Below are 22,137 nucleotides of genomic sequence, written 5' to 3'. Positions count from 1 at the left end.
GGTAAAGTTGAGAGTTAGTTATGGATATGGAGTCGAAGGACCTGGGGTTTTAATTCTAACTTTGTCTGTCAGTAGGGTAATAATTCAGTTCTCATTTTGCAGCTTAGCTCTGTCAACTGTATTGTCTTTACCAGTCCAAAGCAATTCAGTCTTCTCTTTCTCCCTTATTTTTCCTATAATTGTTGGTTCTTAAAAACCTTTTAGTGTTTTTCGTTTTATCACCTTCAGTCTCTCTGACGCTATTTTTACGGGGCCACCACTTCTCGTATTCATCCTAAATGAATGTTTCTTCCTTTAAGTTAACTTCATGATGAGTTCCCAGTGCCTCCATCTTGTCCACTGAGCTAGTCATCACTTGTTCCTTCAGGGAGTAAATGTCTTTTACCATGAGTCCTGAAGTGTCTGGGCAGGCAGTTAGGGTTGGGGGAAAAACACATTACCCGCCAAGGAAGAGCAAACGGCTTTTATTGAAAAATAAGTACAGTATGCTCTGTCCTATGTACATACAACCTCTCCTCTCGCTCCTTTGGGTCTGGCCTGGATTGACTCTCAGCTGGAGGCGAAGAGGATAGGATTGGTCCCGTCTTTAAAGCCCCTGCCCAGACCTGGTTTGGAGCTGTGGCTATAGGATATACTCAGGTTGTGACCTCCAGGAGTAGGAGCAATGGGACTGGGACTGGGTGGGGGTGGGGGAATATGAGGAATCGAAGGGTCCAGCTGTTCCACAGCTGGGTGTCTGGGCAGTGAGGGTTCTTTCTGAGAAATCTGGTCCATTTTGCTCATAGAAAGACCGGTCCAGTAGCTTGCCCACAGCTCAGGCAAACTTGACCAGACGGCCCAGCGTCTCTGCAGCTTTGATCCTCACTGTGGGTGCTGGGTCCTTCAGCAGTAACTGGAGAGCTGATTAACAGGAAGAGATGAGTTTGGATTAGGAAGAACCCCAGAGTCATGTGGGGCGTGACATGCATTAGGAATGCCTCACCCCCTGGGGGGACCCTAGAGGAGCAGGCCCATTAGGTCAGAGAGGGGACAGGGAGCACTTTGGATTCTAGAAGGGCAGGTGACGCTTTTCCCTCCCTGTCTAGTTCCTGAGTATTTTTCCAGTAGCTTGTTTACACTGTGAAATTGAGGCTCCGAGGTCCCTGCAAATCCCCTTGATGGCTGCTCAGCTCACTGCCCGACAACTGACTGCCGGCCTCCCTCCCACATCCCCTCCCTTGCTCACTGGCCCGCCAAGCCCTGATTTATGTGCCGCTGGCTTCCTGCTCTGCCGTCCTCGGCCTCCAGCCGCTTCTTCCAGCTGCTGGCTCCCGGGGGGCGCGGGACCCAGGCAGGAGGGGGAGCCTGGCCCTGCTTGGCTAATCCACTCAATACAGGAAGCTAAGGCTGTCCAAGCCCAAACTGCTAACTCCAGTGATTACTTGCTTTTTTAAGTGTGTGCACACGGCGGTGTGCGCGAGCACGCACGCACACACACACACACACACACACACACACACACACATACATACACACACACACTCTCTCCTTCCCTTCCCCCCCCAAAGGGACTAAGTACTCTTTAACAGACAGGCCTCTTTTCTGCAAGAGCCCCAGGAGCCAACGGAAAGATAGTTTTTCCTTTTTTAGTGTTTTTTAAGCTCCTTTGGAACAGCTCAGAAGTTTCCGTGAATTACTAGAGACGATGAGGTCACCAGTGACAGGGAAAAAATCCTTGAAATCCAGGAAAATCACTTAACCCACCCCAGCCCCCTTTCTGAGACCCATGGTGTCAGTAACTCCTTCCCCACGGATTATGCACCAGCCACCTCCACACAGGCAAAGAGGCCCAGGCTACAATGGAGTCCCAGATTGGAGAGGCTCACATCTCCCCAGGACTAAAATGAGGAGAGGGGATTCAGAGCTGAGGAGACAGGATGAAGCGCTGGAGAATTTTTCCCGTGCCCTCACGAGCCCCTCGGAGATTCAGGATGTGTGTGTCTGTGTACAGTGCCAGGCCTCTCCACCTTTCTCCAGCCCACCAGTGTTTGGGTCGAGCGCATGTGTGAGTCCGCTGCACTCCAGCCCACTCCCCAAAAGACCCAAGTAGCTGGGGCTCCTTTAGCTCGGGCCTTCATTCTCTTACCTGAGATAAGCTGGTTCAGATCCACCTGTTCACAAGCTACTTTGTCTGCCTGGAGTACTAAGAAGCCTGATAGGAAAAAAAGAAAAGGGAGGAGGAATGGCAGGGCTCAGGGAAACAAGGATATTCAAAGACCAGGAAGACACAGACCAGCCCTTGGTCACAGTGAAGGTAAATTCTGTCAAAGTATTTTCTATTAAAAACATCCTGGCATCTTTTGCTTTACCCTCTCCTTTTTTATACACATACTCTTTATGAAAAAGAATGGGGAAGAATACTTTTGTAAAATCAACACACGAACAGCTTTCTAACTAGCAGCGTTGTCCCCGTCGCTTCGGAGTTTGGGCTTTAAGAGCTCTGTGCACCTGGAAGGCCTGGAGCCCCATGTTCCCAAAGGCTGAGAAGTGAGGGAGGAACCTGCTCACCGATGAACATGGGTGCAGCCGCCCGGATGTCCTCCCAGCAGCTCTTGAAGTAGAACAAGTTGGTGCTGATCAGGCGGCCCAGCGTATCGGGAAAGTTCTGCATCTGGAGCGGCACCGAGTGGGGCTCATCCCGGGCCGGCCCAGCCTCTCCCCTTCCCAGACCCACTCTGGCCCGGGCCCTCCGCCAAGGACTGCTCCACACCCCACCTTCTACTGCCAGAGGCCGAGGGTACCCCAGACCTCACCCACCGGCCCAGGCCTCACCAGGTATTTGCTGGTGTCATTCATGAACTCCCCAAAGTGCAGCCCACGCCCATCATGCAGCTGCTTCTCAAACATGGCTGCTAGCTCTTCACATTCCATATTAGGGCCACACATGCGCAGGGCAAACTTACAGGCCTGCAAGTGAAACACACGCCGGGTTAGAGGGGTCCCTGCGCTCTCCTCGCCTTCGGGGCGGCCGGCACCACTCCCTAGCAGGCCCATCCGGCCCCTTGGCCCTTGCCTGGTTACTCACACTGACAACGGGGGGCTTGGGGTCCTGCAGATGCAGTAACAGGCTCACCAGCCCATTGATGATCTGCTCAAAGAAGACATCCTCACAGTTCCCATGGCAAAACTTGTTCAGATGTCCGAAGAGGTTAATGGATGAGCTCCGGAACTCATCCCGCTCCTTGGGAAGTGAGGAGCCGGTCACCAAACACCGGGCCTCGAGGCCACTACCTCCCACCCAATGTGGGGGGCCAGCTGCATGAGCTGGGCCGCCACACTGTGTGTAGTGCCCCTCCTAGGGCGGGTGGGCGCACCCGGGCCTCCCTGAGGGCCAAGGAGTCCTCTGAGTAGGGCCTGGGTGGGTCAGGCGGAACCGGGCTCAGGCCTCTGGGACCCCCCCCCCCCCTCAGCCAGCGCTGCCTGCAGCCCCCTCCCTCCCACTTCCTCTTCCCCTGGGTTACGTTGTCGAAGAAGGGACGGATGCGGATGGTGATGTGCAGCAGGATGGAGCGCACGTCCCACTCCTCGGCCAAATCCAGCAGGCGGGAGAGGCCCAGCATGGCCTCCAGGGCCACCAGGCTGTGAGGGTCGTCCTTGTCATCCAGCCCGTTGATCATGGCTGTGAGGAGCTGGGGGCCATGCTTGCGCACCTGTGGGAGGCAGGGATGACAAGATGCCAGGGCTTGGGGAGTGCTCGGCCCCCAGGCCCAGGCCCACTCCTCCTTCCTCCAGAGCTCTCGCTGCCACTTCTCTCAGTCTTGCTGTGTTCTTGGGCAGTCACTTTTCTCTGGGCTTCAGGCTGGCTGTTTGTAAGGAAGGGATCCGAACCCCCCCCCCCCACCCCCCCTCCCTTCTGGCACACACTGAAGCAACAAACAGGACAGAGCTTGATTCTAGCAGCTGAGTGCTCCCCCCTGCCCCCCAGCGGCTGTTTGCTTCTGAGACCTGTGTCTGTCATTCAAAGCCTAACGGCACCCCTCCCCTCATGACCCATGCCCTCTCAGTGAGCCTGCCGCCTCTGCCCAAACTTTTAAGTCTCTGACAGATGGGAGAACTCGCAGGGCTGGAAGAACAGTGTGGGCACTTGATAAATCTCTCTAACCGAATGGTCCCTTGCTCAAGGCCCTTCACCTCATGCTGTGGGGCAGCCTCCCTGACAGCTCCTTGTCTTACTCCTCTGCCCCACCTGGCAGCAGGTACCATGTATGACGGGCCAAGGACTTCCCCCAGACCTTACTTGCTCCTGACAAGCAGCCCAAGAGGGAGGTGCATATAGTCTCCGTTTCACGGATAGGAGACTGAAGTAAATGGGTCACAGAGCTGGGAAGTGCCTGAGGCTGGATACAGGCCCCAGCTCTGGCCTCTCTCCCCTCCTCTTTCCAGTCTGACTCTTAGCTCTCACACCTAAGCCACTCCCTCCCACGTCCTCTCTGGCCCTCATCTCTCCCTCTACGTTGACCTGTCTCCTCAGACCCAACTCGACGCTAGCACAGCCCAGGAGAGACTTGAGAATGGAGGGGCGCCGAGACTGAACGACAGGGCCCTCAGGGCCAGCTCTGCCCCCTTTACCTACTTCCGGAACAGTCTGGCTTTCTATCACCCCCTGGCATCCGGGTGTGTAATATGCCTCAGGATTCAGCCCTAAGAACTTCTTCCTAGTCCCCGGAGCTCCTCACCTTATCCGGGGATCCTGATGCAATGTTGGCCAGCCCACGAAGTACCAACCTGCGTACGTTTATGCACACATCCTTCTGCCTGCCCATTATGTTGTCCAACAGGGACTCGAGCAGGATTAGATCATTTACCACATTGCTGCTGAGCAGCTGAAAAATAAACCAGAATCAAAGAAACATGAAACCAGCTCTGAAAGGGACCCGAGAGGTCAATTCCTAGCCCATCTGAGCACACTTCCACTGATAGAGAACTCAATACCTCCTGAAGCAAAACGTTTCATTTTCAGACAGCTCTCACTCTCAAAACCCAAAGCAAAATCCCCAAAAGTTAAGTGATCAGGGGGCATAGACTTTATGCATTGTGTATGTAACATGTGTATATTAATGTGTGTGTATACTATACACACATATTTGATAACTTTATTTCAATACCTTTTGTCTCATTGCATAAGTAATCTTATGCATATTATTTTGTACACTTAAAAATATTATTCTGAGAAAGGGTTCATAGACATCACTATACTGCCAAACGGATCGTGAAAAGAGTTGCTGCTTTAAATCTTAAAAAAAATTTGCTAAAATCTAAGTAAACCATAATCATATATTTAGCATTTACCCAGAATCTACTAGCTTAGTAGCATTGTCAAAGAGATTAGCCTAGTCTGGGCTGTTCTTGAAGAAGCCATTGGGAATCACTGCTTCCTCTTCTGCACGTTCCCTAACCGTCTCTAAGCAGATGTCGTGTATCTGTATGAAGTGATTGAAAGTTATCAAAGGCATCTAGATATTCTTACTCTTTATCCTGTTGGTCAACTTCTTGCGAGCCATTTTTGTTCTGACACTGCCTGGACAAAGATCATTCTCCTTAACGGAGAAGACGGAAGAACTCCAAATAAAGTCGCTCCGCTTTCTCTGCTATCTTCACCCCCACCTCACCTCACGCAGGACTCCTGTATAGTCTGGCACCATGCCATGGAAGTCTGAGAATGCAGCCTGGAGATCATCTTTTCTGGTTCCTGTACCCAGAGCCTACCCATTCAGTGTGACTGCTGTGAGCTCTAATCCCGATATCCAACTGAGCTATAGGAAGTAGTTTGGGGAAACAGGTAATGATGTGTTTGCTGCTTTTAAAAAGTACAGTTCACTTTCCTTCTACTTTTAGTGTCATGCTTCATTATCACCAAATTGTGTGATTAATTCTGGCTGACTGTGGGAAGACTGAGACAAAAATAAGCCATGCTTTTGAGCAGACTGCAGGCACTGGAATGGGGCAGTTAGCAGATCTATCCAATGGGCCCTGAATCTTGCCATCCCCCCAAAAGTGTCCTGTGGCCATGGTTCCATGAACCCTGAAATTCTTGCCTCTGATCAGACTCTTTCCTGTCTCTCCCTCTGCCTTGCACCTTCCAGTGTACACACGTGTTCCTCAGACAACAAAGCCTTTTAACTGCCATATGCAAACAATAACCATTTCTTTTTTTAAATTGCTTATTTTTAAGTAAATAAGCAATTAAAAAATCTGTCCCTTTCACTACCATCTCCTTTCTTTAAGTGAGTAAATGAACCTTCCTTAATATAGTAAGTAGAATTTATCTAAATCTAAGAACAAATATTACATAAACTTGAAAAAAATTAGAAACCTTTCCAATAAGGCCAGATGTAGGCAAGGATGGCCATGATTATTACTATTACCTAACAGCTTTAGCATTTAGCATAGCTATAATATATATAGAACACTGCTTATCTATAGCAATAATACAAGAAAAAAAATAAGAAGAATAAGCATAGGCAAAGAGAAAATTCAATTACTTATTTTTGAAGGTTAAGTGATAGGTATGCTTAGAACTAGAGAGTAAACTAAAAATTAAGTGAAAAATGAATAACTTCATTGTTGTAAAACATAAATCAACAGAAATATCAGCATTCCTACATATAATAAATGAAAACTAAGAAATTCCACTCAGAATGCCTACATAAATTTATGAAATACTTGGAACCATATCTACCAATATTCACCTGGAAACTACATAAAATTATAAAATACTCTTTGTAGAAATAAAGTCAACAAAATAAATGGAAAATCATAAAACTGTTCATGATAAGCAAAAGAAATATAATAATAACTATATAAATTAATTATTCAGTTCCTCACCAATCAAACTCACAAGAGTATTTTATAAAAGCTAGGAAAACAATTCACCTGGAGGAATAAAAGATCAAGAATCTCACGCATAATTATGGAAAAAAAAAAGTTAAGAAGGAGGTGTGACAATATTAGACCTCATGCTATACTACAAATCCTTAATCAGTAAAACAATCTGGTATTGATTTAAGAAAAAGTCCATGAACAGAACAGATTAATTAGGTCTAAAATATTACAAAAATGAATAAACACAGTAGCACTGTGTAGGATAAACCTTAAGATCCTAGTTATTGTGGGAAGGACTCACTATTTGATCAGAACTTGCTGAGAAAACTGGACAGCAATCTAGCAGATATCAGATTTAGATCAACACCTCATATCATTATTGAGATGTTTCATGTAGATGTTTATAATCTACAAATGATAGGCTCACACAGTAAAATGAACAATTTTGATACCATAAAATTTTTTGCACAAACGTTCTCATTTCCAGATCTATAAGGAACTGATTTAAAATTTTAAGATTAGATAAATAAATGATCAAAGGATAGGGACAGGCGGTTTTCAAAGGAAGAAATCCAAGCTATCAATAACCAAACAGAAACATTCTAAATTGTTAATAATTCAAGAAAGGCTTTGAGGTCCACCTCACATCTTTCAGACTGACAAAGATGTCAAAAGAAGAAAAAGACACATGCTGGTGGGGCTGTAGGAAAACAAGTACACAAATATAGTTGTTGGTAGAGCTATGTCTAGCCATTCTGGAAAGCAATTTGGAATTATGCTCAGAAAATTACTAAACGGTTCATTCCCTTTAATGTAGTTAATGCTTATAATCCTGAAGAAATAAAATAAAATGGAAAAAGACAGATATGGAGAAAAATGTTTTTGGGACAACTAAAAATTGGAAACTAAGGAGGTATCCTGTAGGCAATGGTTAAAGAAACTGTGCTATGTGAACGTAATGGAATGTTACTGTGCCAAAATAAATTATGAAATGGTCAATTTTAGAGGAAAGTGGGAAGACCTCTATAATAGAAATAAGAGAACAATTTATACAATGAAAACAATATCCTAGAGAAAAACAACTCTAAAAGACTTTTAGAAAGACACAGATCCATTGACAAATTGTGGAGTCCAAAAGAATATGAAACATACAGCTTACCTCCTAAAAGACACAATAAACTTAAAATGCAAAAAGAGATGTATATTTTCAGCCATGACATGTGAAAATATAGATATGTATTGAGGGATTAAAAAATTTGCTTATAAGCAAATTAGAAAGGTTGTAGGAAAAATTTTAAAATGCAGGTTATTTGAATTTTTTGTGATCTAGTGTTTTAATTAATTTATAATTATAACATTTTTTGACAGTACATATGCATAATTTTTTACAACATTATCCCTTGTACTCCCTTCTGTTCTGAATTTTCCCCTCCTTCCCTCCACCCCCACCCCTAGATGGCAGGCAGTCCCATACATATTAAGTATGTTATAGTATATACTAGATACAATATATATGTGCAGAACCGAATTTTGTTGCTGTTGCAAAAGGAAGAATTGGTAAAAGTAGGTTATTTGAATTTTTAAAAAAATTTTAAAAGAATGGATATTTCTTCAAGGAAACATGCAAAAAATTGTATCTCTTAAAGAACATGACAGATATTGCAGCAGCAATTAATCTCAAAGTGCAAAGGAAAAGTGTGGTTGAAAAGGAAAGAAATGAGAAAAACAAAATATAATTAATCCCCAGAAAACAAGCAAAGACCTTCAGAGGAAGCAGCAGCTAGGAGGAGTATATGTAGGTTTCCTCAAGTTGGAAGAATAGAAAGAAGACTAGCAAAAAACCCCAAAACAACGCCCCCCTCCCAAAACAAAGACCCAATCCTCTTGCTATCTAAAGAAGGGGATGGGAGAAAGGAAGGGGAAATCTGAAACACAAGGCTATGCAAGGGTCAATGTTGAAAAATTATCCATACATATGTTTTGAAAGTAAAACGCTTTAAAAACAAAAACAAACAAAAAACCAAAGACCCAATCAACAGCTGCTAACTTGAGACAAAGAAAAAAACATTTGTTACAGAGGCATTACAAAAACTGAAAAGTAATTTTTATTAACCAAACTTTCTCAATCATGTTTATACCACAATTACTGTTGGAAGTCCAGGTGAACCTGTAAAATATGGGTATCTTAATTAGATTCTAAAACCTCAAAAAATCTACTTCATAAAGGACACTGCAAATTATTATCAAAACATTGTAAAAAGAAGTCATTGTCCAAGCAACACTGTTAAATGCAGAAAATAAATGGAAAAGCATGAGCCCTGATAAAGGACTATCAAATCTGATAAATAAGAGATAATCTTAATTTATATGGAGTTATTTCTATTGGATTTTGGACAGACAAACAAATATAAACTTCAAGAAATTTAAGAATCCAAGGAGATCTATAATTTGGAAGCGTTATGAGATGACTGTCTAATAAATATTTATTTTATTTAAAAAAAAAATCCACCTCAAAAATATGTTGTAGGGATTTTTTACTTTCAGAGGATCTGGAAGTCTTGTCTCCATCAAAGGAATGATAAATTTCAATAAACATTTTGATATCCTGAGAAGCATAATTGTTCCAATAGTATAAAAATTCCCAAATGGAAATAAAGTAATGCATCATGGTTATGCATTATGATACTTATCATAAAATGTTAGGGAATTTATCTAGGAGATAGAGATAAAAAAATGTTTCAATGGCTTGAAAAGGCACCTGGTTTAAAACGCATTGTTTAGACTTGGAAAAATAGATTGTTTATGAATGGTGTGTTTACTAACTAGTGTGATAAAAATGTAGTTTCATGAGGAAGAATTAATGAACATATGTCAAAAATCCTGTTACCTAAATACTAATAGCAAAAGGAAGCCACAATCCGTTAAAGCCATTGTTTAAAAAAAAAAATGCAAAGAACTGTAAGGTTTATTGCAGAGATAGGGGACTGTACCTGTGAGGAAATTCAATTTAACCAATCCACGTTGCCAACTCTTCCACCATTTACAATCTTAAAAGAGCTGCACTGAGAGGTTAGATGATTTGCCTAAAGTCGTCAAACCACTCTGGGTCAGAGGCAGGATTTGAGTCAGGTCTTTCTGACCCCAAAGCCACTTCTTACTCCATCACACCAAATTTTTTCTTCAGGTTAGTTAAGGAGCAATTTGAATTATTCTGTCTTCCTTAATCTGTACACATAATATATGAATCCAATATAGGCTGTCTCTCCATTAGAATTATAAGCTTCTGGAGGACAGGGAACGGTTTCACTTCAGTCTTTCTATTACAATCCCTTACTTAAGGGTTGATACATTAGTCTTAATGCTTGTTGACTGATTTCTTTCCTACTCCCTTTGATCTCTAGTTCTCTGGACTCATTAACAAAGGCAATACTATACTACTCTGATATTCTATCCTATTCCTTTTTTTTTTTTTTTAAATGTTTGCATTTTAAAAAATAATAGTTTTTTATTTTTCAAAATAATGCAAACCTAGTTTTCAACATTCATCCTTGCAAAAGCCTGTGTTCATATTTTTCTGCCTTCTCCCTCCCCTAGACAGCAAGTAATCCAATATGTATCCTGTTCCTTTTGATTAAGGTATACCCTTTCTAGGGCCATTACACTCATGAATTCCACCTCCCCCCTCCCCCCAACTAAGTCTCAATCATGTCTGGGAAATCAAATGTGCCTTCTTGAATCAGTATCTCTAACTCTTTCTTACTTTCTATGATTTGTAGATTTGTTGATAGCTATCTAAGACTGTTTTTTTTTTTTTTTGTTGTTTGTTTGTTTTTTAAATTGCTGGATCTCTCTTTATTTTTGACCTCTTGTGAATTGCTAGTCTTTTCTTCCTATATTGCATTTGTTCTACTGTCAGGCTTGGCAATTATATATATATATATGGGCTATTTTTTCCTCTCTATCTCTTTTTGTTACAAAGCACATAGATTTGTACTACTTTTTACAAAAATTACATTTGTAATATGAAATTTGTTTTTATCATTTCTTGCAATTTTATTCTTTCACCAGCTAACAATTCATCATTGCTTTATTTCTATTAAGAAACACAAAGGCTACTTTCAGATACAACTTCTTAGCTAGCTAGTCACTTCTTAACTCCACCTCTTTTGAATCATTTTGCTACCAAAGACAAGAGATCCTATCTTTAAGATCTCTTTTGTCTTGAGCAAAGTGTCTAAATAAATGTTAGTCACAGTTTGTGGTTTCCTGGGTATCCACATTCCCCTTTATTTCCTTTTCAGAATTTTCACCACAAGGTCAATGATGAGTCTTTATACACTTTTCTGTGGGAACCAGTACAGCTCAATACTTATAACACCCTAGAATTAAAGTCCCTATCTCCACAGAACAGCTAGGTGGATCCTGCTCTCTTACTCCTAAATCCAGTAAGTCTGTTTCCTTAGCCCTGGGAAGGACAGATAGGTAAGCTCAGGCTGGTTTCTGTCATATGGACCTTTTTTGCGTCTAAGAAGACTGGGTCAGAGAGCAAGCAGGACGCCCTTTGATAGGCAACTGAGGAGCCAGTACACTCTCACTGTGCCGAGTGCTAACACCACCAGTGAAATTCTCGGTACCTCCTGCCTTATACACCCAAAGCTGGCCAAACCCAGAGGATGCTCTGCTTTGTCAGGTTCTTGGTTAGCCCCTTTGGGGCTAGTTTTGAATGCCCTCCCTGCTCTTCTTCCACTTATCCAAATCCTATCTGTCAAAGATGGATCCAACAAAGATGTTCCAACCATATTGGAAGATTTCTAACAGAAAAGATAAGGTCTACTCCTTTCTACCCCTAAACAGCACTGCTGTGACTGAGCCCATGGCTAGGTTCATAGGAAAAGTCAAATGAAGACTGCTTTAATGACCCTCTTAGGAAGCCAGGGAGCAGTGGGAAATCCCTCAGCCATCCAAGGCAATGAGATAGCCCTGAATATGGCCCACATTCGACAGTTCCAGTCTCAGCCCTCCCCTGGGCTCCAAATAGCACAACCCAGACTATGGCTGTCTCTTTTACTCTACTGCGCACTTTTCCAAAACCTCTGACTCCTCAACCTATCTAACCCTGTCTCCCCCTCCTCCTCTCACTGCTGCCTATATCTCCAGATAACCGTACCCTTCCCTATCACCAACACAAATTACTCCCATAATGGGTGGGACAAGAAAGAAGAGGGTACCAGGGTCCATAGGAACATGACTATAAGACCCCTCATGCATCTGCGAAGCCTCCTGCGTCTGGAGCCTCCTAGGATCCTAAGGGACGATGGGATCCAGGCCACAGGTGCTCTGAGGTGATGAACCCTTGGGCCTCAGAGCCAGACATTACCCTCCCCCCCCAGACCTCCCTCACTATCCAGCCTCTCCATTGCAATGAAGAGAGAAGGAACCATAATTGAAAAAATCACTCACATTCTCACCTCATCAGCCATTCAGAGGGAAAGAGGCAGGAAGCGGCTTCCTTCCCCCAATCACTCTGGTAAAAGCCAAAGGGCTATTTTAAACCCTTCAAGGATGCAATGGGAGCCAGCCACCCTCACTCTCAGCCAGAGGTGGATTCTGGGTCCCTGCCAATGGCAGGCCTTCCCCAATCCCCTCCCTTTCTCCTTTCTCCTTCGCCAAACACTAAACAAAAACAGGGCTGGGGCTGAGCAGGGGCAGCGACTGCAGCCATGGAGAAATTTAAAAGGTGGTTTATAAAGAGAAGAGAGGGAGGGCTTCTGATGTATTGCTGGCCCTGATCTAGAGTGCTAAGGATCTGCTCATGGGTCCAAGGCAGGCACTGCCGGTCCCCGTCCCTTTTGTGAGGAGAGCAGAGCAAGGGGAGAGGTTTTGAGTCGCTCCATCCTTGAAGGGGGTATGTCAGAGCAGGGGAAAAGGAGGGCTGGCTAGTGTATTGAGCTAGGAGATGGACTGACAGAAATCCTCCTCCAAAATAAAGGCTTAGGGAGGAATGGAAGCCACCAGTAATATTTAAGCCTCAGAATCAGAGAACTTCAGAGCTGGAAGTTGTTCTAGAGTATGAGCCCCGACACAAACCTGGTCTGTCCAAGGCAATGCTATTTCTAGGGCTAGGGCCTAGCCTCCAGGTTCTGCCACACTACCGGCACACTCCACAGAAAGGGGAAAGTACTCTAGGTGGCACGATAAAAGCCCCATCTCTTTACCTTGCTCCGTCTCTGGGTCCCCAGTTCTGTCATCTTGGGCACATCTTAAGTCTCCCTGGGAGCAACAGGGACAATGAGTGGGAGAACCTGACCTTCACATTCAGCCAGCTGCATGAGGCTGAAAGGACCAGTCCTTGGCTTCCAGGAATGCAAGGAAAAGGCCGGGTCATCCCCATCGTATTTGTGGTGGCTGCTCCAGCTCAGGATGGGCACGAGGAGCAACAACGCTAAGGAGACTTTTCTACTCAAATTTGCATGAAATGACTAATATAAACCAAAAACACTGCACCTATAAAATTTCCAGATATTCTAAATTAAAACCTACCATTGGGTCTTTTTACCAAGGGGAACAACATTTTTTTTTTTTCATTTTACATGAACCAATCAACAAGTATTCATTAAATGCCTACTACCTGCCAGGTATTGCCCTGGGTATAGGGAATACAAATCCAAGAATCAGTCATTATTCACCATGGTTTTCTCAAAGATCCTCTGAGTAACAGGAAATGTAAGCATGTAAGCAGGCTTCCAGGTTAAGCCTGAAAGGAGCTGGAGCCCCACCATGCCCCAGCCCCAGCCCCCGTGGCCCCTGGAGGCCAGAGGCTGTGGAAGGGCCAGAACTAGTGCGTGTAGGTAGGAGGGCGCCGCATCCTCACCTCGGCAAAGTAGGCGGTGGTGGTGATCCTCTGGATCTCGTAGACGCTGCTGAGCACGGGGATGAGCGTCTTCACAATCAGCGGGAGCTTGGGACCCGAGTGCTTGGCCATGGCTCTGCAGAAACAGAGGCCGGGCCCGTGAATGCCTGATGGACAGGCAGGAGGGCAGGAGGTCTGAGGCCCTGTTCGGGTCTTCGGGTCTTCCTGCCTCACGCCCCAAGGGATGCCCTGGCTCTTGGTCCCCCACCCCCTCCCAAGCTGGGACTTGTGCAGCCCATAGCTTCATCATCCCCAGGCTTTCCCCACCAGGCACTTTCAGCAAACAAATCCTGGCTTCCCTAGGAAGAAAAGATTTCATGCAAGCAAAGAGGAGCACTGAAGGTCAGATCGTAGGTCACTGCACTATTACCAGGAGTGGGCAGAGAGAAGGGCAAAACCCTGAGGTGGGAGGAGCAGGCTGAGCTTTAAGCCCCTGGTGACTGGAGCACTCCTCACACCTGGCAAGGGCCCTCCCTGCCAGCTCCACACCTTAAGGAAAGAGAGCAGCGGGGTGGCAGACTTAGGCTGTCCTGGCTCTCTCAGGGACTGTGCTGAGTTCAGATTCCTCCACAGGGCAAGGTCCCAGAATCTTAAAATCTCAGAGTTGGAAGGGACCCCAGAGGGTATCAGGTTCAGTGTATACTTAAATAGGAATCTTCTTTACAATATTCCCGATGGGTGCTCATTTAACCTTCGCTTGAAAATCCTGAATGAGAATTGGAGAACTCCAAGTTCACTTTGGGAAAGCATTTTCTTATTTCTCCTTATACTGAACCATAATGTTCTCTTTCTTTTTTCTCCCTTTCTTCTACTTCCCTCCTTCACTCTCTTTTTCTCTTTCCCTGTTTCTCATTCTCTCTTCTCTCTTTCCCTCTCTACAATTTCTACTTGTTGTTTGTAGTCCTGATTGATCCCAGTGGGGTAAAAATAAGAACAATGAATATAAGTGACAAAAGAAAGCTTGAGTCTAATCAGGTCTTTTCCTGTAAGGTAGTCCTAAAGTACTAGTTTTGTTCTGTTCTTTATGATCTTTTAAAGAAGATTCAGTATCATCTGTCAGTTTTTTTGGTACCCAAAGATGAAATTTATTTAAATTAGGGGACTTTAGTTCATTAAATGCAGCTAGGTGCCTTCTATTAACTTCTTTCTTAACTTGGGCATAACTTCCTATTAGTTCTCTTTGTTCTGTCAGTTGAAGGATCATTAAATAAAATAAGAAAGCATCTCTTCCAATATCCTCCTTTTCACTCATTACCATCATCATCCTATTCATACCAAGGAAAAGTCCTACCCTTTCCTAGTCTCTCTTGTTCTCTAACAGAGCTGAAAAAGCTCTTGCTGTCACTCTTAACCTCATCTATACCTTCTCTCTCCTGAAAATACCCTCACAGGATCATTTCACATTTTTATATTCATTCTCCATTACCTGTCGATTAATTATAAGCATTTATTAAGTATGTTTTGTGTGCCAGGCAAGTAGCGAGAACACAAAGGCAAAAATCAAACAGTGCTTGCCTTTAGGACACTTCCATTCCACTGAGAAAGAAAGCATGTACATAATAAGTATAGTGTAGAAAACCTGGCCTTAAAGCAAGAAGACCTGGCTTCAAGTCCTGGCTCAAATGTATAATGATACATGAGCTTCACTTTTTACTGTCCCAGGCAATTCTCTAAGAGGACAAGTTGTAAAGAAGGCACTGATCTACTCTGATCAAGTGAGTTCTTCACCTGGAGTTCCCTATGCTAATGAAACCATAAGGCCAACTAAGAAAAGGTGGAGGTTATTAAAAATGAGGGGAGCCACTAGTAGCTGAGATCATCAAGAAGTGGGAGAGAGAAAGGAGTTTATCCCAAGCATGGAGGATAGTCTGAACAAAGATGGGAGACAAAAAATAGGTAAGGGGAGAGGAGGGAATAAGTGTGTACTACATGCTAGGGATTGTGTAAGAACTTGACAAATATCTTATTTGATCCTCACAATAACACTGCAAGGGAAACGCTCTAATTTCTCCCATTTTACAGCTGAGAAAACTGAGGCAAACAGAGATTATGTGATTTGCCCAGATCATCCAACCAATTAAGTATCTAGACTGAAATAGAACTTGAGTCATCCAGGCCCAGTGCTCCATCTACTGTCACCTAGTAACCTCTGTAAATACTGAAAATGTCTTGACTTGAGGAAAAGCAAAAAAGATCGTCTGGTTTGACTTGAGAAGAATAATACATAAGAGACCTAGAAATATGGGTTAGAACTACATTGCAAAGTGCTATCTATAATTGTCAAACTGAGGAATTTGTATTTGATCCCACAAATAAGAGGAAACTTTCTGAGCAAGTGAATACTTCTACCTTTCTTTACATTATCCTTTAGAAACTTTGTTAGTGAATTGGTAAATTCATGTAATTGGACATATTTAATTTGTGACACCAAAAGGACATCAGAAGAGAGATGTCTAAAAAATAGAATATATGGACTTGAGTCCAGGTGAGATTGGGGTTGGATATATAGATCTTGGAATCATTTATATAAAGATAAGAGAACCTCAGAGATATTTGTCTAATTGAAATTTCCTATCACTACTATGCCTCTATACTATGACTGTGACCTACTTCTTGAACTTCTTTTTACTGTTTTTATCTAGGTGGGTTATAATATATATAGCTAAAATTATCATTTCTATTTCTACCTCCACCCACCTTTACCAAAATGCTCTTTACTATGCTTTCCCTTCTGCTTTCTGGATTTCCTCAAACAATTTTATCTTCTAATAGAGCATTCTCTTTTATCAATCCTCTTTTATCCATCCTGTTTCTTTTGAATACATAAGTATCACTCTACCAAATCTTATCGTCTAGAAAGTCAAAATGAGTTTATTATTAGGATCTCTAGTTTGCTTGTTAACCATATTTTGTACATTTGTCTATTTGGGACCAGTTTTCATTTATTTATTTATTTTTAAGTTATAGTTTCTTTTTTGGATTGTGATTACTTTGGATTTCCAGGTGGCTATGCTATCCATCCCCACATGACACTCCAGGTACTTTCTAGAATACTTCATCTAGTATACAGTGAAAGTTTGTTTCTCTTTTTGTCTTTCTTTTCAGAGTAAAGTCCCTTTGACTAGATTTAGAAATATATTCTTGCCTTGCCTAATTGGGAGCTTATAATTTCTTAATTTCAAGCTAAGATCCAAAAATCCAAATGCCCTTTTCAGATACTACTATTTTAAATATGACTTACTTGCCTATTATGCTTTTTTTTAATAGGCCCTTGGCCTTTGACCAGCAAATCGAAGCTAATACTTCTAGTGATTCTAAGCCCTTCATTTCTTGTTGAAGACAATGCAATCTTTAGCAGTTCCTTTGGGTGACAGTATTTGTGCCCACATTAATCACCAGAAGTGGGCAGTAGTTACCTGTTTGATAAGTATTGAGAGAAGCTTTTTTCATATATTATCCTAAAAGGACAGAAGACCTTGACATTTCTTATATTCATGCTGACAAACAGCTCTGGTGGAATTCATCATTGAGGGCATCAACAGGCCCCACTATGCTTCTCTTCCTCAGAGCCTCATTGGATGACTTCTCACTTTATAGCACCTGTGATCTATGTTATCATTCTTTGAAAGACAAGCTGTTATTTTCTCTTCACAGTATCTAGCACAATCCTTCAAACAGTTTCAAATTTATTGCTTAATTCCAAGTGTCTAGAAATTCTTTTTCTCTTCCTTTTCTATATGACTTTTTTTTTTGCCCTCCATCTTCCTGGTAAAGACCAAGATTATCTTTGCTTTTTCAGATCTTTGTATCTTTGGACTAATAACTCTAAGAATGGCAAGACTCAAAGCTCATTTTCCCAAGTCACACATAAACTAACAAGTTAGGTCCCCAGAATGTGGCTATGGCTCCTCCCCTCAGGATGTTAGGGAATACCCCAGAAGAGAAGGGAAAACATTTTTTTAAAATGCTATTGGCTCGCATCCCCATTCTGGCATGCTGATTATCAGTGGAAAAATCAATTTAGTCAAATTGAAGTAGCTCTTAGGGAAGGGTATTTACAAAATACAGTAAAGAAAGAAGAAAAGAATTATTTATTAAGCACCTATTGTGTGCCAGACCCTATACTAAAACACTTTATTGACATTATCTTATTAGATCCTTACAGCAACCTGAGAAGCAAGATTTCAGGTCTGGTATTCTATCCACTATGCCACCTAGTTCATACAAACAGCTTCCCCTTCAAGTCGATGACACATTCTTCCACAAAAACATAAGAGTCCAAGGAAGAATGAACTCAAGCTCCTACCTCCTGGTTCTTGCTGGAAGTTCTTTTTGTCCTAGGTATAAGCTCAAGAAGTTCCCTTAGGTACAAAATCTATTAGCAATGAGTCTCACTCCAATCTGTCCTTGGCTAATAATGTAGACACTATTGTCAACTGACTCCAAGATGCACCCAGGATTCACCTGACCCTTCGAAACTCATAAAGTCTCTGGCAAAAAAGGGAAGGGAGGGGACAGGAGAATAAAGCTCAGGGCTAGCCGAGGGCTCCCCTTCCCTCATCTCTTCATTCCACCAGACGCCTCATGCCCTGCTTTTCAGACCTCTTTCCACCTCGGCTGCTGCTGGCTGTTTGCTCTGGCTTACCAGAATGCTACATCCACTCCAATCTCTGGAATGCCCTGCTTCTTAGTTAGCGTGATATTTTGTAAGCAATTCCTAGGGCATGACCAAATTTCCTCAATCATTCTGAACATAATTTCTGGGCAACATCGTTCCATTTTCTAAGGACTTCTTAAACTTAGTCTAAAGACCTATATCTGATTGATTGACTGTGACAGAGAATGAGCCTCATTCTTACATCATTTAGGTAACAGGACATCTTATCAACAACTTTAAATAGGGCACCACTCACCCTTAATCATGGTATTTTTTTTTTTTAAGAAATACATTTTAATGACTTTTTTTTGTTTTTACATTGTCTACATTTCCCATTATATCTCTAGCTCCTCTCATATATCAAGGAAGGAAGAAAGGCAGTTCTGTAAAACTAGCCAACATTTAGAAAAATTCAGATATTATATGTAGTGTTTCATATGCAAAGTTCACCTCTGCAAAGAAGTGAGGGAAGGAGGGCTCTTCCATTCCTACTCTTTGAAGCCAAGTTCACTTTCCATGGTTTTGCTAGTGCTGTCCTTTGCACTCTGGTAGACAATGTGATGTCTCTGGTTTTCCCAGTCCTGCTTCCTCTCTTAGAATCAGTTCCAACATGTTTTCCCATATTACTATAGGAATTTATATGCTATACCACTTGGTGTATATATGTTTAGTATTGATATTGCTTCATTATCTATGCTTTAGCAAGATATAGTGCCCTTCCTTATCTCTTTTAATTAGATCAATTTTGCTTTTGCTTGATCTGAGAGGAGAAGGCTATCCCTGCTTTTTTGACTTCACCTGAAGCATAATAGATTCTGCACCAGTCTTTTACCTTTACTTTATATGTATCACCCTGCTTTAAATGTGTTTCCTGTAAACAACTTATTGTAGGATTCTAGCTTTTGATCCAGTCTGCTATCTGCCTCCGCTTTATGGGAGAGTTCATCCCATTCACATTTACAGTTAAAATTACTAATTCTGTATATCCTGCCATCATATTATCCCCAGATTTTTCTTTTTCTTGTTCCCCCTTTCCCCCCTCCCCAGTATTAAACTCCCTCTTTAGAATTCCTCCCACCCCCTTTGAATCCCTTCCCCTTTCTTGTACCTTTCCCTTATTACTCTTTTCCTTTTCCTCTCCCACTTTTTAATGAGAGAAGTTTCTCTGTAAACCAAATGTGTGTAATAATTTCTTTTTGAGCCAAATCTAATGACTGAGATTCACACAATGTTCCCCCCCTCTCTAAATTCCCTCAGATATGATAGGTTTCCTTTGCCTCTACGTGGGATGTAGTTTCTCTCTTTTTATTTTCCCTTTTCCCTTTTTCTGATACAATCCCCTTTCCACTTCTAATTCGCTTTTTTTTTTTTTTTGTATTATAACAGTAAAATCAAATTATGCCACACGCTCTTTATGTATGCCCATAACAGATATACAGTTCTCAAGACTTCTTTTTATCTTTTATGCTTTTGGAGGTCAAATTTTTTGTTTAGCTCTGTTTTTTTCATTAGGAATAAATGGAATTCACCTATTTGAATGTCCATCTTCTTCCCTGAAAGAAAATGCTCAGCTTAGCTGGATAGTTTTTTCTTGGCTTTATTCCAAGTTCTTTTGCCTTTTGGAGCATCAGATTGGTTTTTTCTGGCTGCTTGTAATATTTTTTCCTTAGTCTGATAGTTCTGAAATTTAGCCACAAAACTCCTTAGAGTTTTTATTTTGGGGCCTCTTTCAGAAGGTGTTCAATGAATTCTTTCAATGCCAATTTTATCTTCTCATTCTATTACATCTGGGCAGTTCTCTTTGATGATTTCCTGTAAAACCGTGTCTAGGCTCTTTTTTTTTAATCATAATTTTCAAGAAGTCCATTAATCCTCAGATTATCTCTCCTAGATCTATTTTCCAGGTCTGTTGTTTTTCCAACATTTAATACTTTTTTCTGTTTTTTCATTTTTTTGGTTTTGCTTGACTGATTTTTGATATCAACGAATCATTCATTTCTATTTGTTCAGTTCTGATTTTTAATGAGTTATTTTCTTCATTAACTTTTTTTTTTTTTTTTTTTTTTTTAACTTCTTTTTGTATGTGTCCAATTGAGTTTTTAAATGAGTTATTTTGCTCTATGGAATTTTTTTTCCCATTTCACTAATTTTTTTTTTTAATGAGTTATTTTATTTTTCCAATTTACAAATCCTACTTTCCTGGGAATTCTTTATCTTTTCCAATTCATAAATTCTGTTTTTCTGGGAGTTCTTTACTTTTTCCATTTCACATTTCCACTTTATCAAATTTTTCTTTTAGGGAGTTATTTGCCTTTTTCACACTATCTTGCAGAGCTTCTCTTTCCTTTCCCCATTTTTCTTCTAGCTATCTTTTAAGATCTTTTATAATTTCTTCTAGGAGAGCCTTGTGTGATGGGGATCAGGTTATAACCCCCTTTGGGGTTTTGTCTGGAGACTGTTATTAGTCTCCTCAGGGTTAGAAATCTGCTCTCTTTCTGTATAGAAGCTATCTATAATTAGAGCTCACTTTGCTTTTTTACTCATTTTTTTAAAAAGCCCTTGGAGTCTGCCTTCAGGGAAAGGAGGTTACCAGCTTCCTCTACAAAACAGGGACAAATGGACAGTAGCTGTCCTGTGAACAAGCTGTGAAGAGCAGCCAAGCTGCAGAAGTGTGACTGCCCTGAGAAGAGCTCTACACAGAGGAAGCATGACTGCCCTGGGACAAGTGGCTGAGCAGCAGAAGTGTAACTTCCCTGGGAAGAGCCCCACATGCTATGGAATATGGCTGCACAGCTACGCTATAGTATATGCTGAGTCACTCCCAGTGTTGGGTGGGTGTGGCCAGATCCTGTAATCTCTGGTGTTTTGGGGTACACTCTACCTTTGGTGTTTGTATATCTTCTCTGCTGATGTACTGCTTTGTAACCAAAGCAGCGCAGCCAACCTGTATTAGAGTCCTCCCTGCAAATTATCCACCTGCACAGACCACACCCTGCCCCCAGTCCGTTCAGTGTGGGCTGGCCTCCTTGTTCTGCTTCCCTGCCTGTGCTGGCCTGCTCCTGGTGATCTTCCAGATTATCTTGATTAGCTGGTAATTTGTTGTACTCTCAATATTTGTGGATTCTACCAGTCACATACTATTTCAGAGGCTGAGTTTGGTAATCAGTAGTAAGGTAGAAGAGAACTCAGAATGAAGCATGTGTCCTCTCCACCATCTACTTCCCATATATCTCTGGCATCGTCCTATCAATTCATCATCCTATAGCATTATGATATTCCATGTCTTATTCCACAATTTCTCAAATCCCTCCCCAACTAATGGGTCTCTTTTTTCTCCAGTTTTTTTTATGTATAAATACTACATGATATATTTTTCACTCCTCTTTCCAATTTGGTTAATCTGTTGGGTGTTTGCACTGGCTTGTCAACAACATTCTTCTTAAAAACTTGACTGTCTAAATACTACAAATCCAGTGATGAAGCCCAAGATGGCTTGTTTTTTGTTTTTTGTTTTTTTGGCTGCCATGCCATGCTACTGGCTCATATTTAACCTCAAAGAAATTTTGACTGATATCCTTTTTTTTATATCACCTAAATATCTAATATTCCTTCTCCTTACCCATTCCAGAGATTCATTCCTTAAAGGAAATTTTTTTCAAAAAAAAAAAAATTAAATTAAAAAAAAAATCTGCAAAATCCATCAGGATAT

General features: G+C 42.0%; 1 protein-coding gene across 3 annotated transcripts in view; it reads right to left on the bottom strand.

Moving 5' to 3' along the window:
* Positions 1-448: 448 nt before the first annotated feature.
* Positions 449-22,137, bottom strand: part of MROH1 (maestro heat like repeat family member 1) — a 175,589-nt gene continuing 153,900 nt past the window's right edge. For all 3 annotated transcript variants that reach the window (XM_074262772.1, XM_074262781.1, XM_074262789.1), the window contains 8 exons: positions 13,733-13,847; positions 4,716-4,862; positions 3,501-3,689; positions 3,065-3,220; positions 2,812-2,946; positions 2,548-2,650; positions 2,126-2,191; positions 449-900 (listed from right to left, as the gene is read on the bottom strand). In XM_074262772.1, coding sequence (XP_074118873.1) covers positions 815-900; positions 2,126-2,191; positions 2,548-2,650; positions 2,812-2,946; positions 3,065-3,220; positions 3,501-3,689; positions 4,716-4,862; positions 13,733-13,847 — 997 coding nt within the window. In that variant the 3' untranslated portion in view covers positions 449-814. The remainder of the gene's footprint in view (positions 901-2,125; positions 2,192-2,547; positions 2,651-2,811; positions 2,947-3,064; positions 3,221-3,500; positions 3,690-4,715; positions 4,863-13,732; positions 13,848-22,137) is intronic.

This window comes from Sminthopsis crassicaudata, chromosome 1 (genome assembly GCF_048593235.1).
Source record: "Sminthopsis crassicaudata isolate SCR6 chromosome 1, ASM4859323v1, whole genome shotgun sequence".
In the NCBI taxonomy this organism is placed as follows: domain Eukaryota; kingdom Metazoa; phylum Chordata; class Mammalia; order Dasyuromorphia; family Dasyuridae; genus Sminthopsis; species Sminthopsis crassicaudata.
The sequence above is the reverse complement of the archived record's forward strand: the minus strand, read 5'-3'. Positions and strand labels throughout refer to the sequence as shown.